The 18,828-nt window shown below is 40.7% G+C and overlaps 1 protein-coding gene across 1 annotated transcript in view; it reads right to left on the bottom strand.

Annotated features, from left to right (window-relative positions):
- Positions 1 to 18,828, bottom strand: part of C1H12orf4 (chromosome 1 C12orf4 homolog) — a 33,100-nt gene that overhangs the window by 12,233 nt on the left and 2,039 nt on the right. The window contains 9 exon segments of the mRNA XM_030538600.1: positions 178 to 252; positions 3,225 to 3,332; positions 6,201 to 6,398; positions 7,139 to 7,245; positions 8,791 to 8,912; positions 9,003 to 9,102; positions 12,639 to 12,820; positions 18,485 to 18,572; positions 18,574 to 18,628. Coding sequence (XP_030394460.1) covers positions 178 to 252; positions 3,225 to 3,332; positions 6,201 to 6,398; positions 7,139 to 7,245; positions 8,791 to 8,912; positions 9,003 to 9,102; positions 12,639 to 12,820; positions 18,485 to 18,572; positions 18,574 to 18,628 — 1,035 coding nt within the window.

The raw sequence follows: 18,828 nt of genomic DNA, 5'->3' as shown, positions 1-18,828 counted from the left end.
GATGTCCTGACATCCAGACACGTGCCTTAGCCACAAGAACACCCCTCCTCTCTTATTCAGGGCAAGTTGTGTTTAGTTTCAAATTTGTGCTCTGAATTTAGAACTAGAAAAATATGGATCTCTAAAGCACAGTCTGCTTTAAAAAAAAAAAATACAAATCCTCATAATAGTACTCACCAGGCAAAATATTTGATTGGTTTCGCTCAATATTCTTGGACTTCTCTTCATTTCCACCATTTCTATTTACTGAATCTGTGTGTAATGTAACCATTAAATATATTGTATATAAGCTATTTATTATATTAGCCTCGGTAAACGGACATTAAATATTTTCACTCATCACATTTTAAGAATTTAGGAGCTGATCCAAAGCCCTCTGAAATTACTGCAAATCTTTTTATGGACTTTAGTAGGCTTTGGATCAGGTCCTAATTGCAAAATCCTGTCTCTGACTTCACTTTCACACAGCAGTCCTTTACTGAGAGATGCTCTGAAAACCAAATGCACTCAAAGTATAATAGAAACAGAATGCTATGAACAGACTTGGAAGAAAGAAAGATTGTTATTTCACTGTACTTGCAAGGCACTAAGATACTATCATGCTGGGGACGCATAAATGTATAGTCACTCTAGGCTAGTGGTTCTCAACCCACAGCCCATCTATGGCCTAATCAGCACACAGCTGGAGCCCGTGTAACATCCTCAGGGTCATACAGGCATTATGCATACTGTGTGGATATGGCCCACATAACACATATAGCTGCATAGGTGGCTCAATATGGTAAATAGGTTGAGAACCACTGCTTTTCTTTCTTAAAGCTGCACTCTCCCCCCCTTTGTCTCCTAATTCTCATTTATTTTTGTGGTCTTAATTCTCTAAAGCAGGGATCAGCAACCTGTGGCACGTGGCACACTAGGGTAAGCTGGTTTGTTTACCTGCCACATCCACAGGTTCATCTGATCGCGGCTCCCACTGGCCACGGTTCACCGCTTCAGGGCAATGGGGGCGGCGGGAAGCAGCGACCAGCACATCACTTGGCCCGCACCGCTTCCCGCAGCCCCCATTGGCCTGGAGCGATGAACTGTGGCCAGTGGGAGCTGCGATTGGCAGAACTGCAGACATGGCAGGTAAACAAACCAGCCCGGCCTGCCAGGGGACTTACCCTGGTGGGCCGTGTGCCAAAGGTTGCCAATTCCTGCTTTAAAGTCACATTAGAGTCTTACAGATAAGAGGAGAGCAGTAACTTGATTTTTTTTCCATTTGCAAACAGGAACATAAATGTTTATGGAAGACCATTAACATATAACCAACAATTTGCCATTCATTTTATACAAAAAGAATTTAAAGGGAGTGTAAAAATAAGAAAACGACAATGATTTACTACATGAAATGAATTACCAGTACTACTTTGTATCAAGGAAAATTATGGAGATGTAAAGAAGTAAAGAAAATACTGAAAACTATTTTCATAAGACTGTCTACTACAACATGCTGGTTCTTAAAGGAAAATAGTTTCTCTATATACTTTTATGAGCCTACTCACGTTACTGACTCACTTAAACCACATAAGTACTTCTTTGCATGAAAACAAAAGCATGACTACTGCCTCAACAGCATGTGGTTGAAGACTTCCTGTCATTTTGTGCAATCTCTTAGCCACTTGTAAATACAAGGTAGAGTGGTGAATGATGCACTTCCCCTCTGGTCCTTATGTTAGTTAGGATATTCTCTTCTTTACTACCCAATGGTTGTGAAGCAAAAAATCATAACTCCCTCCACATTATTGAAATTTCTAAATCTTTAGACAGAAAATAAAAAAAATAAATCAGACTAAAATTTGTCCATTGCTACAGGCAGGCTTAAATTGGAGAGAGGGAGAAGGTATGGTATGTCAGAACCTTTCCCAAGCTGCCACTTTGTGCACCAGAATCTCAAGATTTTTTTTAATTAAGTCTTTTCTGTTAACTGAGGCCACATTGTGTACCCAAGTTTACAGACAGACTGAAACAACAGCTCTAAGAGGGGTGAATTTCCCCATTCATCACACAGGGCAATAACTCAGTTGCTGGTGTATTTCAAATATAACTAACATCTCATTTTGGCCTCACAAATGTGGAGATACTGCCACTTGATTGGAGTTCAGGAGAACGTATCGGTATATTTCAACACCACTGAGAGGTAAACAAGCCTAGAGGACATGTACAATCATATTATCTGCTCACTCTATCATGAGTGGCCTCTTAAGCAGACAGTTTCTTTTGTGGGAGGACACTGGAAGAATACCTCTATCTTTTTTCTTTTAAAAATTTGACTCTGGCTATACAGAGTTTGTGAAAATGTCATAACAATTAGCTTTTCTTATAGCATTTTCATTTAGGGCTTGCGCCTACCTTTTGACACGACACACAAAGCTGTTACAATCATTACAGGATACACATGCACAAGTGTAGAAGCTTAGGATATATGGCAATGTGCACTATATTAAAGTGCATATTTGAATCCTTGATTTCTGCTCATCAGTAGCTTGGAAAGAGATAATCCTGATGTTGCTCCAGGCATTAACAGAGGGACTGGTAGAAGTTACAAAATTGTGCCAGATAGCTTTCTCCACACCAGGAACAATGCGTCTAAAACTAATTCAGTGCAAGATAGAGTAAACAATATCAAAGAAGATAATTACTCTTTGCCTACTACATAAAAGATATTGGATCCTGTCTTTCGGAGATCTCTAAAGATTTAAGTGTCAAGAAGAGAAAGGATCTAACAGATTAATGTTTTTCTGCCTACATATGAACCTTTAAAAAAAAATTAAAAAGAGAGCTGGCTGAATTACTGCTACGAAGCAAAGTAAAAGGAACTTATATTGGAAACCACAGAAATCCCTAATGTTTCTGTCTTCTTTGAGCTCTCCAGCTTACTTTTATTGCAAATTTTGTACGTTAGTTTCAGACAATCATAGTTTGGCAGACCATTTATGCTTCAAGAGACAGAATCAATCTAATAAAACTATTGTGTACTTATATATCAGTCATCTGCCCCCTGCCCCCCAATCCCAAGGTGCTTTATGGAGGTACATCCCCATTCTACCTATAGAGAAACTGAGGTACAGAGAGATTAAGAAACTTGCCCGTACAGACACACACAAAGCATTTAGTCACAGGGATGTTCTATTTCAAGAAAAATAATTCTGATTGACACTGACCATGCTGTCTTTTTGACTTACTGCTGCGTTGTGCTCTAGCATAAAGTACAACCTGCTGCACAATTTCAAGCTGCTCTTGAATCCCAGGAAAGTGGAAATCTGTGCATTCTTGGCAAACTGTTGCAAAATCTAAAAGAAAGTAAGTTTAAAACACAAGTTGCAGCTTTTGTCTGCGAATATTATATAATTTTGTGCTAGTACTCTAGCAAGCTAGTGAAAACAGCAAACGTATCTACTGTGCACCACTTTAAATAAATTCAAACAATTTACAAGAGAGAGAGAACATTTTTTAAATAAATGGATTATTTAAAAAGGAAAATCTTTAAAGACTGGTATTACATACCAAATAACCTAAAAGACCGTGCCTGAACCAAAATACTGTGTGCATAAATTAGTTTTTTCTCTTATTTTGTAAGACATATACATTTGAATGCTATAACCTCTTTTGTTGGTACTTACCATAAATATTTTAGTGAAATGTGTCACAGTGTTAGTTACCAACAACTGGTATGACTGCTAGTGTAAAAATGTGCTGCAGACAAAATGAAATAATAGATACATTTCTCACACAATGTATCTAGGAACCCAGAATCAGAACTGCAGTCTTTCAACACCAAAAACACAGACCTTACAACTACGGAAGAGTGCCCCAGCTGGTAGCAAATTCCTTATCCTCTCTGTGAACAAGAGCATGCATTTCTCTAGATCAAAGTTCAATTTTGGTTCAAAATGAATTACTATTAGTATTTCAGATATGCATAAAGGCTCCAACCAAGATCAAGGCCCCATTTTGCTAGGTTACACACACACACACACACTCTCTCTCTCTCTCTCTCACTGAGTAAGCGACTGATCCCACCAAGGCTTCTGTCTTTCAAAACCACTCACACATCTTTAACTTTACTCACACAAGTAGTTCCACTTGTTTCAATAGGACTACTCACATGAGCAAAGATAAGGATTTAGAAATCTTTGCAGGGCATAATAATATACACATGCTTCACATGGATAGTTCTAAAATATCTGCAACACTAGGGCTAAATAAGCAAGGCTATCAAAGTATGTTATAAGACTTTCTTTATTCTACTGTACTGAGCACACTGTCAGCCCTGAACAAATAACATGGCGCTGATCCCACAACGCTTACTGCATGGGCAGACCACTGTGCACCTATGGAGCCCCATTATCTTCATTGTGGCTCTACAGTCCACTTGTAGGTTTATGTTGCAGGATTAGGGCCTAAGAATTTTCCTCCATTCCCTCTCTAAATAAAAGTCACCAGGTTCAAGTTTGTATTTGTTATTAAAAACAAACAATGGGAAAATATCTTCAAAATGTGTAGAGTGCACACAGTGCTTTTATCAGAGGGGCAGCCGTGTTAGTCTGGACCTGTAAAAGCAGCAGAGTCCTGTGGCACCTTATAGACTAACAGACGTTTTGGAGCATGAGCTTTCGTGAGTGAATACCCACTTCATCGGATGCATGTACTTTTGCTATTATTTGCTAAATAAGGAAGCTAATGATTGAAAGGTTAGGTAGTAAGCATTTTTATATACCTTGTTGACATCCATGGTATGTGACCCGGTTAATCTTAAGAGGGCTTTTGGGAAACAGAAGGCAGAAGACCTTTTCCCCCCTTAGCTCTAATTAGTTGTTGCTATATATGATAGAACAGGGGTCGGCAACCTTTCAGAAGTGGTGTGCCGAGTTTTCAAGTATTCACTCTAATTTAAGGTTTCACGTGCCAGTAATACATTTTAACGTTTTTAGAAGGTCTCTTTCTATAAGTCTATAATATATAACTAAACTATTGTTGTATGTAAAGTAAATAAGGTTTTTAAAACGTTTTAAGAACATTCATTTAAAATTAAATTAAAATGCAGAGCCCCCTGGACTGGTGTTCAGGACCTGGGCAGTGCGAGTGCCACCGAAAATCAGCTTGTGTGCCGCCTTCGGCACCCGTGCCATTGGTTGCCTAACCCTGTGACAGAAGTTGCTGCCTTTTTTAATCTTTGTTTATTATGACTTTTAAATAATTTTTAAGGACATCTAGGGATTAGGACAAGCAGCGTTTTGTCTGTCTGGATAAACTGAAATAAGTAAAAAAATAAAAATAATTATTGTGAGTATGAAACATACTTTTAGGATCTGAAGCAGCCTAGAAATAGTAGTAATGGCAATTATATCATGCTGCAGTTTCTTCTGCTACTCTGTTTTTATTCTCTTGAAATACTTTGCTTCTCACTGGAAGTATTTTTTAAGGAAAGGATACAAAAGATGTCAGGGACAGGACACCCAACCAGTAACAGTGGCTCTGGCCAAAACAAACATTTGAAATGTAAACATTTTTGTACTGAATTTCAGGAGGAAGCTGGGAGAGGTCTGTAATGTGGTTCAGAGAAAGCCGATGTGGCCAAGATTGGAACTGGGGCAAATAAAATTTCAGTTGCCTTGCCCACAGTGGCTAACCATTTATACAAGTCTAGCTATTTAAAAGGAGTGCTCTCACAACTGCTACCAGTTCCGTTTTCTGGAGTAGAAAGCACATACAACTTTCACTGACTTCCATTCAAATTTGCAGTGCTCAACACTTCAGAAACGCAGGCCTATTTATTTTAGATGCCTAAATATGGATTTTAAAGCCTAGCTTTAGGCACCCAACTGTGAAAACCTTTATCTTTGTAAAGGTATAGGCAGTACAACACACTCTGGAAATACTATTAATTATTATTAAGCGAGTTCCAGAATGGGCAAGTGAGAGAGGGATCCAGACACTTAAGACTATTTTAGTAGTATGTTGGAGGACAGAGATAAGCTGAAGCAAATTCAGCTACAAGATTTGAGATCTGTCAGATACAGAGAGAAATGGAGGACTTGTGGTAAAAATCAAGTTTTATAGGAATTGCTTCTTTCTGAGAAGGGATAGGGAGCAAGAGTACATTCTGCAAGGGTAACGTTGGTGTTCGCTTCAACAGTGCACTGAATTAGATGGCTTACCTCTTTTGATGCCACTGTATGAACTGATTCGGTTGTCTACCAATAAAACCAGGCCACAAAGAGAAGTTGAATAAAGAGACAATGCAGTCTGAAGTCTGTGAAGCTTTACTCCACTTCGGTGATTGCGTTTGTGTTTACAGAAGTCCAGGATATCAGCTCTCAATAATCTCAAATTATGCATCGTTTTCAACTGGGCTCCTGTGTAGAAAGCAAACCAAAGAGCGCTGAATCCAAACAACTTCAGACAGAGTTTTCATTGCTATCAACCCTTTAATGCTCAAATATGCATTGTGTATGTGTGTGACCAAAACTTAGAATGGAGATACACAACAAATAATCAAATGAGGGTAATGAGTGAGATTCTTTCCTTTAGCATCTATAAAGGTGTCAAGATTTTATACTACCGATAGTAGCAATTTACAAGACTAAAAGGCCTGATAAGACACTGTGTATGTGATAGAGGAAGGTAAATCTAGGCCTCTAAAAAGTCCTATCCTCCACCATGAGACAGAGGATGAAATATGTAGGTTGTCAGCACATGTCAAATATTAAAAAAATACAATTGCATAAACAAATTAAAACTTCATTTTAAATATTTAATTTTTGGAAATTCTTTTTTTGGAGTTTAATCCAACTCTTAAACTTTTGCAGTTGACTTCAACAGAAGCTGAATCAGGCTCTAGGTAAAAAAAACAACAACATTTGATCTGTATCTTGAAATTTTCCCTAGAAAGGGTTTTTCAGTTAGCTATTTGCAAGGCTATTGTTTAAATACAACAGATCAAGATGCCTTATTCCAGGTATTATTTTAATACTTTGTCACTTATTCTCAGTTCTAAGTATGAACAACATATCATTCTATATAACTACACTTCAGCTTAATGGCTTATTGAGAATTCAGTGCTCAATTATCTATGGGATCATGTTACTATACTTACCCAAATGAATAGTAAAACTTTCTTCTAACTGCCTCTGCTCTTCATAAATTCTTCCATTTCCTTCTACAGATTCTCTCAGCTGACTGGGTTGAACCTTAATTTCCTCACTGAAATCCATTAAAATACATTTAAAAGCTCTAGAAGGTTTATCATTAATGCTCTTCTTTTCCAAGGCAGAAATCTGTTTTGTTTTGTGTTAGGGACATACAAATTTTGCCCAGCTGATCCGTGGAAGCCAAAAGTCTGCATAAAATTTGCATGAAACAGAGCAGATTGCTGCAGCCTTATAATTAAAATACAGCAGTATGACCCAGAGAGATTACAAATCCCAACTCTATTCTAAATTGAGCATAAGTCACAGATTCCACTATAAGGAGGGGAGATTTAAGATAAAAAAAAAATATTGAATTTCCCCTCTTAACCTAGCTGTTGTGAGCATCCAGTAGATAATACTGCAGTTGCTGGATTTTATAAAAATCCATTTGTGGATGTTTTAAAATGGGATATCAAAGGAATGTGAGCTTCAAATTAGACCTACTTTTAAATCGTTACAATCTGGTAGTAAAGCCTTTAAACAGTCCTTTAAAAAAGAAAAAAATCCACCACTGTTTGCTCATAATGAATGATATGAAAATCTCCATTTCTTTTGTGGTACATTAAGAACACAAGCTCCCCTTGCTGAATTCCCCGGCAGAAGGCAAACACTGTTTTCAGAAAATACTGTTGTCAACATGCTTAGTGCAGCTCATGCACAAATAAATAAAACATATTTGTTTCTCCAACATTAGAAGAAGACTAAGACATAAATGTCACAAAAAAGGAAAAATAAAAAAGTAATGAGCATCGAGTTGAATAACTGTGTATTATTTTTAAAAACTGAGACTTTTATTCTCTCCATTGTGTAAATAGCATCTTCCAAATCAATTAAAATTAATCATTAAACACTTTTCAGTCTCCTCTCACAACTGGGTGCAGCTGAAACAGTAAGAGATGGCATGCTGTATTAGCACTTCCCAGGTGCCCCATCTGTTTCTGCATAATTAAAGCTTTAATTAAAAAAAATTAAGACTCCAACTTTTGTAACTGTTAGCAAAGACATCAATCCCGTGAACTCTTGTGAGTAGTCCTATTAAAGTCAACAAGACTACTCCATCCACAAGCATTTGCAGAACTGCGGCCTAAGTTCATGTAGCTCCGTTTTTGGGTACCACCTGACTTGACACCTTGTGCATGATTTTCAGATGCGCTAAGGACCTACAGCCCTTGGTACTCTGAAAATCAGAAACAAGGGTCAGAAACTCAACTAGTATATACTGACAACTCTGGAACTACACCAGCTTACACCCAATACAAAACCATCCATAAATGACTTCAGAATGCATTCTGGAACATTATATTAGAAATACACATTTTAAATGGTAAGGTAAAGTAGGAAGACACAAGACATAATTTAAGCCCATGCAAAGCGTTATACATTTTCTCTCTTCTATAAAAGAACGTGATGGTTTTGTTTTCAGCGGCTCTTAGCCTTTCAATGTATATTTTCAATTTAAATGACTATTAGAGAACAGTTACTAAAAAGCGAGTCCTGTACATTACTGTAGTTGAACAGAAAGAATATTTAAAGAGAACTTTACAGCAGAGCTAAGTACCTGATTGAGCTGTTGTTGGGATTTTTTAGATCTTGATGAAGTTTTATCACCCATTCTTGATACTCCTGTTTTTGGATGGCGGTGGACTGTTTTAGTTCACTGGTCCATTTATTCTCCAAAACCTAAAAGTAGACATCATTCCAACCAATTCATTTTTTTTTCTTAAGACAATTCTTTGCATGATTTATTCCAATTCACTGAACTTAATTTACCTGTTGGGATTCAAAATGCTGAGCAGCCAGTGCATTTACATCTTGATCTGTTAGAGATTTTCCTAGTTCTTGCATCACCTTATCCATTTCTGCTCCTTGTCTAAATCAGAAGCCAATCATTTAGACCAATGCATAGTTACATTAAGCAAACTTTCTGGATATCTCTGCCAATGTTGAAAGCTTAGCTACTTACAGCTGTCAATTACATCATCAACATTTTCATTCTCAAGATAATTTTATATTTAAACCTAAGTTTGAAGGCAAAAAAATCAGAAATCCAGAGCCAAACCCACCCAATTTATCCACACAAGTAGTACAAGGGACTTCACTGGGAATATCTGCATAAAGCAAGCGATTTTTTATGCAACTTTTTATCCAGTGCTAACAAACCATGTATAGGATGGTTTGTTAGCATTAGATAAATGCTACTGGTTGACTCCTTTTAAGAGTGAACTTTTTACACACGGTTTGAGGATCAACAACACCAACCATTTTTTAAAAAGTCAATTTTTACATGTGCAGTAGCAACTTTTCAAATCTCAGCATATCAGAAGGCTGTCAGTTTTGTTTGTTGAAAATAAGTTTAAATACAGTTTATTTTAATCCTTTTCCCTTTAAAAAATTAAAGCAGGTGAAGTGTGTTAAATTAAGCAACCTGGATACTAAAATCCTTTTTACAGAAACAGAGCAGGACAAGTTTCTCCCAGTTCTGAGCTGGAGGGAGTATTTGTTGTGTTGAAAGGATAGTTTAACTTCTAAGCCCATTCAGTCCTGTGAGACTATCAACTGGTAATGTTTCTCTGATGTGGATACCTAACTACCAGAAACTGGACTGAAACTATAAAATCATTTTATATTGAACAACTTCTAGTGTGAGCTACGTTCAAAGGAAGAAAGATTCAGTATCACATAATCACCAATCATCTGAGCCAGCTCAGCTAAAAACTCTCCTTTGTCACTTGCTTCATCATTTCTTTTGCAGGCACACTTTTCTCCAAGCAAAGATCAGCTCAACATAGCACAGAACTGGCAGCAATACCTGGCACAAAACATCTATTTAAAACCTAGGGACACGGTTTTCGAATCAGGTCATGTGTAAATAGACTATATAATGCCTACATTCAATTGGTGTAACTTCAATAGTCCCTTACATATGAAGATTCATGGTCATGCAAAGTACATCACTGACCCAATATAACGCAGTCGTGGGGATCCAAAAATCCCTACCACGTTATAAGTGAAATGCTGTTTTACTGGGGTAGCGGTGGCAGGGCTGCAGCAGTGATTTAAAGAGCCTGGGGCTACGGCCGCAGGGAGCCCCGCTGCCGCAGCCCCAGGGTAGCAGCAGCAGAGCTCCCGGGCCGTTTAAATCGCCAGCCCAGACCCACTGACGCAGCCCCGGGGTAGTGGCAGCAGGGCTCCAGCAGTGATTTAAAGGGCCCTGGGCTCCCTGCAGCAGCCGGAGCCCTAGACCCTTTAAAGCGCCGCCGGAGCCCCGCTGCTACCGCGCTACATGCGAACCTGTGTTATCTTGGGTCGCGTTACAGCAGGATAGCGGTGTACATGAAAATAAATTCCAATGAAGTCAATACACAGTTATGCAATAGCAAAGCTCTGCAAGACAGAATGTGGAGCTATTTCCATGTGCTCTTTTTTCAGCTTATACGTACAGGTGATTCACTGAGAAAATAATTCACTAGTAGTCAAAACCTCACACTATACCCATATTGTAGCAATTTAATGTCTCCATAACTGTCATGAATAAAATAACTTCATACTAGGAGAAAAAACTAAATACGTGTGCATGCACTATATAATGTGGGCATAATATCAGAAGGGTGATGTTTTGAGACATTTACTTTCATTTGCTACTCAACAAGCTATGTAATTGTGACATTTTAGTGTTAATACAATGAAGCCTGACAACTGTCCCTTTTAAACTAATATTTTATATTGTTATATATTTTTCTGTATAATAATGTTTCAGCTTAAGCTTTTATTTTCTGCTCTAAAGAGGAAAGCATTGCATATACTTTCCCTAGTGGATAAAGAGGCTTTTGCAGCTTTTCAACAGTCTACCAGTTATCTAGAATCCAATGTTCCAATAATATGTATTATAAGTTATAATCATTGGCTTGAGTGGAGGTCTTTTCTCCCTCTTTTGATGTGAGGAAGTTGTTGGTTTGCATTACTTAAGGCACATTAAAAGGTACTGGAGCTTTTGTATAGCGCCCTTTTTGCGTTTTCTAGACTCTAAATAAATAAATGCTGCATTGTCTATATACTACTTCCTTTTTAAAATACAACAGGAACATGAGGATGGCCATATTGGGTCAGACCAATGGTCCACCTAGCCCAGTATCCCATCTTCTCACAGTAGTCAGTGCCAGACACTTCAGAGGGAATGAACAGAACAGAGAACTCTTCTCAGTCTGCTTTGGACTTAACAATCCTGAGTAATTCTGTATTGTCTGCAAACTTTGCCACCTCCCTGTTTATCCCTTTTTCCAGTTCATTTATAAATATGTTGAACAGCATTGGTCTCAATACAGATCCCTGGGGGACACCACTACTATTTACCCCTCTCCACTGTGAAAATTGACCATTTGTTCCTACCCTTTCTTTCCCGTCTTTTAACCAGTTACTGATCCACGAGAGGACCTTCCCTCTTATCCCATGACTGCTTACTTTGCTTAAGAGGGTGAGGGACCTCGTCAAAGGCTTTCTTAAAGTCCAAATATACTATATCCATGGGATCACCCTTGCCCACCTTTGCTGAGCCCCTCAAAGAATTCTAATACATTGGTGAAGCAAGATTACCCTTTACAAAAGCCATGCTGACTCTTCCCCAACATATCACGTTCATCTGTCTGATAATTCTGTTCTTTACTATATTTTACTTTCAACTAATTTCCCTGGTACTGTAGACTTATGGGCTGTAATTACCAGGATCACCTTTGGAGCCTTTTAAAAAATTGGCATCACATCAGCTATCCTCCAGTCATCTGGTATAGAAGCTGATTTGACTATAGGTTACATACCAGTTAGCAGTTCTGCAATTTCATATTTGAATTCCTTCAGATCTCTTGGATGAATACCATCTGGTCCCGGTGACTGACTACTGTTTAATTTATCAATTTGTTCCAAAACCTCCTCTAGTGACACCTCAATCTTGGACAGTTCCTCAGATCTGTCACCTAAAAAGAATGACTCAGGTGTGGGAATCTCCCTCACATCCTCTGCAGTGAAGACTAATACAAAGAATTCATTTAGCTTTTCTTCAATAGCCTTGTCTTCCTTGAGTGATCCTTTAGCATCCAGTGGCCCCACTGATTGCTTGACAGGCTTCCTAATTCTTATGTACTTAAAAAAATTATATATTCCACAATGTATGTGGAACTTGGACATATTAATGTGACTCAGATAATTTTAGCTTTTACATTTTCTAGCTTTTGATTAGACTCAAAGTTGAAACAGTTATTCCATGGAGTTACATTTTTGTATTTTAACTGACCTGTACTCTTTTTAAATAAGGAAAAAGCTAAAATAAGCCTTATATTGCTAACTGTTCATTTACAGAACTTGTAACAGAGTCATATAGAAAACATCACGTTTAATGAGACATTTTAAAAATACCTTTCTCGTAATTTTTTCAGTTCCACGTCTCTTTCATTTATTAATTCTGAGATACTAACAAAATAATTGTGTTCCAGGTTTAACAGAGTTTCAGAAGCTGGAGAGTGTATCAGATCATGGTACACGTCTGCAAAATCTTCATCCCAACTGGGTTCTTCAGGTCTTGCATGTTCTAATGTTGTCTAGAAAGTAATAAAGTCAAATATTTTAAAAAATGCTATGGAAATTTTTAAACAAGCACACCGAACCAAAATCACTTAAAATGACAGAGTTAATTTTTGTGCCAATGTACACCGTTCAAAATTTAAAATTTTCCTTTTCTAGTTTGGCTTCTCTCCCCCATCTACTTTTATCTTTGAAATTTGCTCTTTCTCCTCCATTTCCCCATTCCATCTTCTGTTTTCCCTTAATTTCTATCACAATCATTCTCTCCCCCAGCACATTAGGGTAGAAATAACAGAACAGGGGCTGCTCAACCTCCAAATGTGGATGAGCTGATAACCCTGTAACATTCTCTATCAGAAACTGAGTTCGAATAAAAATGATTTATCATTTCCTACCTGTGTTGATACTTCAAAAAAAAATCAGTTAAATCGTTTCCAGTTGGATCTCTTCAACAAAAATTCCTACTGATCTGTGTTCAAAAGGGTCCAACAATAGGAAAAGTCTTAGGCAAAGTATAAAGATAAACTCTGCCCCAATTTACATTTGTTCAACCCCATAGACTTCAATGGAAGTTGCTGACCTTTAATAAAGGGAGCATTTGACCATGAGGGCTCATTTCTGCAAACTCTTACTGAGTAGTCCTTTCAGTGGATAGTTCCACAGACATGATTAAGAACTTGCAGAATGAGCCCTCAGATTTTATCTGAATAGCCAAATTATCACCACGTGGGGTTATCAGTAAAACTGAATTTCAGCGTAATTTCTAATGCTGCCTACATACATTTTGAAAGACTACACACGTAGCGAACCTCTGGAAATTCGTATTTCAGACTTTGCCCTGGTCTACACTATGAGTTTAGGTTGAATTTAGCAGTGTTAAATCAATTTAACCCTGCACCCATCCACACGACGAAGCCGTTATTTTCAACTTAAAGGGCTGTTAAAAATTGATTTCAGTACTCCTCCCCTGACGAGGGGATTAACACTGATATCGACCTTGCCAGGTCCAATTTAGGGTAATGTGGTCGCAATTCGACGGTATTGGCCTCCAGGAGCTATCCCAGAGTGCTCCATTGTGACCGCTTTGGACAGCGCTCTCAACTCGGATGCACTGGCCAGGTAGACAGGAAAAGGCCTGTGAACTTTTGAATCTCATTTCCTGTTTGGCCAGCGTGGCAAGCTGATCAGCACAGGTGACCATGGAGTCCCAGACTCGCAAAAGTGCTCCAGCATGGACCAAATGGGAGGTACTGGATCTGATCATTGTACGGAGAGACGAATCTGTGCTATCAGAACTCCGTTACAAAAGATGAAATGTCCAAACATTTGAAAAGATCGCAAAGGGCATGAAGGGCAGAGGCTATAACAGGGACCCACAGCAGTGCCGTATGAAACTTAAGGAGCTGAGGCAAGCCTACCAAAAAAACAGAGAGACAAATGGCCACTCCGGGTCACAACCCCAGACATGCCACTTCGGTGATGAGCTGCATGCCATTCTAGGTGGTGCAGCCACCATTACCCCACCCTTGTGCTTTGACTCCATCAATGGAGTAGCATGCAACAGGGATGCGGGTTTTGAGGATGGGGAAGATGATGATGAGGAGGAGGTTGAAGATGGCTCACAGCAAGGAAGTGGAGAAACCATTTTCCCCGACAGCCAGGAACTGTTTCTCACCCTGGACCTGGAGTCAGTACCCCCCGAACCCACCCAAGGCTGCCTCCTGGACCCGCCAGGCGGAAAAGGGATCTCTGATGAGTTTACCTTTGTAAATATTATACATGGTTTAAAAGCAAGCATTCGTGGCCAGTACAGCTATTGGAAAAGTCTGTTAATGTGTCTGGGGATGGAGCGGAAATCCTCCAGGGACATCTCCATAAAGCTCTCCTGGATGTACTCCCAAAGCCTTTGCAAAAGGTTTCTGGGGAGGGCAGCCTTATTCCATCTTCCATGGTAGGACACTTTACCACACCAGGCCACTAACATGTAGTCTGGAATCATTGCATAACAAGGCATGGCAGCATATGGTCCTGGTGCTTGCTGGCATTCAAACAGCATCAGTTTTTTACCTCTGTGTTATCCTCAGGAGAGTGATATCATTCCTGGACACCCTGTTGAAATAGGGTGATTTTATTAAGGGGACATTCAGAGGTGTCCGTTCCTGCTAGGCTGTTTGCCTGTGGCTGAACTAGAAATGTTCCCCACTGTTAGCCATGCGGTGCGGGGAGGGGTGAAGCAATCATCCCAGAGAACTGGGTATGTGTAGGGTGGGGAGGGGAGGGGAGGGTTAGTTGGGTTTGTGCTGCACGTTAACCCAAAAACTGCAGCCCCTCCTCCTTTTAAATGGCCAACCTATTTTAAATGGCCAACCCAATGGCTGCTTGGTATGGGAAATGAGGGTGCTGCTGTTTGAAACCATTCCCACATGTTATGAAGGTTAAAGAAGCCAAAAAAGACTGTGTCTTACCATGGCTGCCTGCACGCCAAATTCTGTTGCCCGGCCCTGTGTGAAAGATCTCTCACACCAAACCGGCATACACTCAATAAGAGGCAAAATGCAACCTTGTACCGAAAGCACATGTGCTACGTAATATTAACAGCAAGGTTTACTGTGAAAGAGTCTACCCATTGTTCTCTAAGATGTGTCTTTTTAACTACCACTCTCCCTTTTTTTTTCCCTCCACCAGCTGCAAATGTTTCAATGCTCACATTATCTTCTCCTTCCCAGGGCTAGCAAAGATTAGAAGGGGGGAAAAAATGCACTCGCGATGAAATGTTCTCTGAGCTCACGCAGTCCTCCCATACTGAAAGAGCCCGGCAGAATGCATGGAGGCAGACAATGTCAGAGTCCAGGAAAGCACAATATGAATGCGAGGACAGGTGGTGAGCTGAAGATAAGTGGTGGGCTGAAGATGATAGGTGGTGTCAGCTTGGTGACAGAAAGCAAGAGGCAATGCTGAGGCTACTGGAGGAACAAACTGATATGCTCCGGCATATGGGTGAGGTTCAGAAAAGGCAGCATGAGCACAGACTGCTGCTACAGCCCCTGTGTAACCAACCGCCCTCCTCCCCAAGTTCCATAGCCTTCTCACCCAGATGCCCAAGAACGCGGTGAGGGGGGCCTCCAGCAGCCAACCACTCTACCCAGAGGACTGCCCAAGCACAGAAAGCTGGCATTCAATAAGTTTTAAAGTGTAGTGTGGCCTTGTCCTTCCCTCCTCCCCCACTGCACCTGGTGCTTCCCTCCTCTTCCACTCCTCCTTGGCAGTTATCCCTTTATTTGTGTGATGAATTAATAAAGAATGGATGAATGTTAAGCAACAATGACTTTATTGCCTCTGCAAGCGGTGATTGAAGGGGGGAGAGGAGGGTGGTTAGCTTACAGGGAAGTAGAGTGAACCAAGGGTGGTGGGGGGGTTCATCAAGGAGAAAACAAACAGAACTTTCATACCATAGACTGGCCAGTAATGAAACTGGTTTTCAAAGCTTCTTCTGATGCGCACCACGGCCTCCAGTACTCTGCTAACCGCTCTGGTGTCTGCTGCGCGTAATCAGCGGCCAGTTGATTTGCCTCAACCTCCCGCCTGCCATAAACGTCTCCCCTTTACTCTCACAGAGATTGTGGAGCGAACAGCAAGCAGTAATAACAATGAGAATTTGGTTTCGCTGAGGTCTATCCAAGTCAGTAAACTGCACCAGTGTGCTTTTAAACCTCCCAATGCACATTCTAACCACCATTCAGCACTTGCTCAGCCTATAGTTGAACAGCTCCCTGACTACTGTCCAGGCTGCCAGTGTATGGCTTCATGAGCCATGGCATTAAGGGATAAGCTGGGTCCCCAAGGATAACTATCGGTATTTCAACATCCCCAACTGTTACTTTCTGGTCTGGGAAGAAAAGTCCCTTGCTGCAGCTTTTGAAACAGATCAGAGCTCCAGAAGATGAGAGCGTCGTGTATTTTTCCGGCCATCCCACACTGATGTTGGTGAAAAGTCCCCTGTGATCCACCAGTGCATTGAAAAGTACCCTTTTCGGTTTGTGTACTCACTGGCTTGGTGCTCCAGTGCCAAGATAGGGATATGGGTTCCATCTATCGCCCCACCACAGTTAGGGAATCCCATTGCAGCAAAGCCATCCGCTATGACCTGCACATTTCCCAGAGTCATTTCCCTTGATAGCAGCAGCTCTTTGACTGCATTGGCTACTTGGATCATAGCAGCCCCCACAGTAGATTTGCCCACTCCAAATTGATGCCCGACTGACTGGTAGCTGTCTGGCATTGCAAGCTTCCACAGGGCTATCGCCACTCGCTTCTCAACTGTGAGGACTGCTCTCATCTTGGTATTATTGCGCTTCAGGGCAGAGGAAAGCAACTCAAAGTTCCATGAAAGTGCCCTTACGCATGCAAAAGTTTCGCAGCCACTGGGAATCATCCCAGACATGCAACACTATGTGGTCCCACCAGTCTGTGCTTGTTTCCTGGTCCCAGAATTCCATTCCACGGCATAACCTGCCCCATTAACAGCATGATGTCCCACACTGCCAGGGCCCGTACTTTGCGAGAAATCTGTGTCCATGTCCTCACACTCTCATCACCGCGCTGCTGTCGCCTCTCTTGCCTGGTTTTGCTTTTGCAGGTCTGGTACTGCACATACTGCAGGATAACACGCGTGGTGTTTACAGTGCTCATAACTGCAGCAGTGAGCTGAGTGGGCTCCATGCTTGCCGTGCTATGGCATCTGTGCTGAAAAAAGGTGCAAAACGATTGTCTGCTGTTGCTCTGACGGAGGGAGGGGTGACTGATGACATGGCTTACAGGGTTGTCACACAGAATGGCCCCTTCAAGGACTGAGCTCAAAACCCTGGTTTAGCAGGCCAATGCTCAAACCATCGAGTTATCCCTCCCCCCACTATTCATGGAGGGAGGGAGCAAATGAATACAGATTGTTTTGTATTCTTTGGTCTCTTTTATTGTTTTGATCCACTCCATCTCTCTTATACTCTTAGATTGGCAGCAGACGATGCAGTACGATTGCAAGCCATCGTGGTCTCCTGGCTGCTTGCCCAGAAGACAGTGCAGTACGACTGCTGGCCACCGTTGTCCTCCCATTTATGTCCAGGTGCTCCTGGCCAACCTCACGAGGTCAGCTAAAGAGCACCCAGGAGATGACGACGATGGCTACCAATCGTAATGCACCATCTGCTGCCAAAAGGCAATGAGCTGCTACAGTACCACTTCTGGCAGCACCCAGGAACATACGGTGACGTGAGTTGAGCGGGCTCCCATGCTTGCCGTGGAATGTCATCTGCATGGGTAACCAGGAAAAAAACCGGCGAGAACGATTTATTACCATTGCTTTCATGGGGTGCGGGGCGGGGAGGGAAGGGGGCTGACGACATTTACCCAGAACCACCAACGGCAAGTTTTTTTCCATCGGGCATTAGGAGCTCAACCCAGAATTCCAATGTGCGGCGGAGACTGTGGAACTGTGGGATAGCTACCCACAGTGCAATGCTCTGGAAGTGGACTCTAGCCTCGTACTATGACGCACTCCATCGAGTTAATGGTTTTAATGGTCTTAAGTGGGGATACATACAATCGACTGTATAAATCGATTTCTAAAAATTCGATTTCTATAAATTTGACCTAATTTTGTAGTGTAGACATACTCTCAGTCTCACCTCTGTATAAGCTTTAGCCCAAGCATTTGCCAGCTGGTGCATGTCCACTTCTCCTGATTTCACAGCTTTCAGGGCTGCCTCTGCTTCTTATCATAATCTTTATGGATTCTCCTTCAATGAATTGACTAAGAGATTGCTTTAAGTCTATTGTGATAAGGAAAGAATGGCATCATCAACCAGAGTTTACTTAGAACTTTTCTTTTATTTTATATCAAACAACTGTATGAACATGTACTTAAAAACTGCTAAGTTTACTTGACCACACTCCTTCCTCATATATTAATATGCAGTCAAACCATAAAAACAGCCAAATATTATTAAAAATTCTTTAAAATCTCTTAGAA

This window comes from Gopherus evgoodei, chromosome 1, assembly GCF_007399415.2.
Source record: "Gopherus evgoodei ecotype Sinaloan lineage chromosome 1, rGopEvg1_v1.p, whole genome shotgun sequence".
Classification (NCBI taxonomy): Eukaryota; Metazoa; Chordata; order Testudines; family Testudinidae; genus Gopherus; species Gopherus evgoodei.
This window is presented reverse-complemented; position numbering and strand designations above follow the sequence as displayed.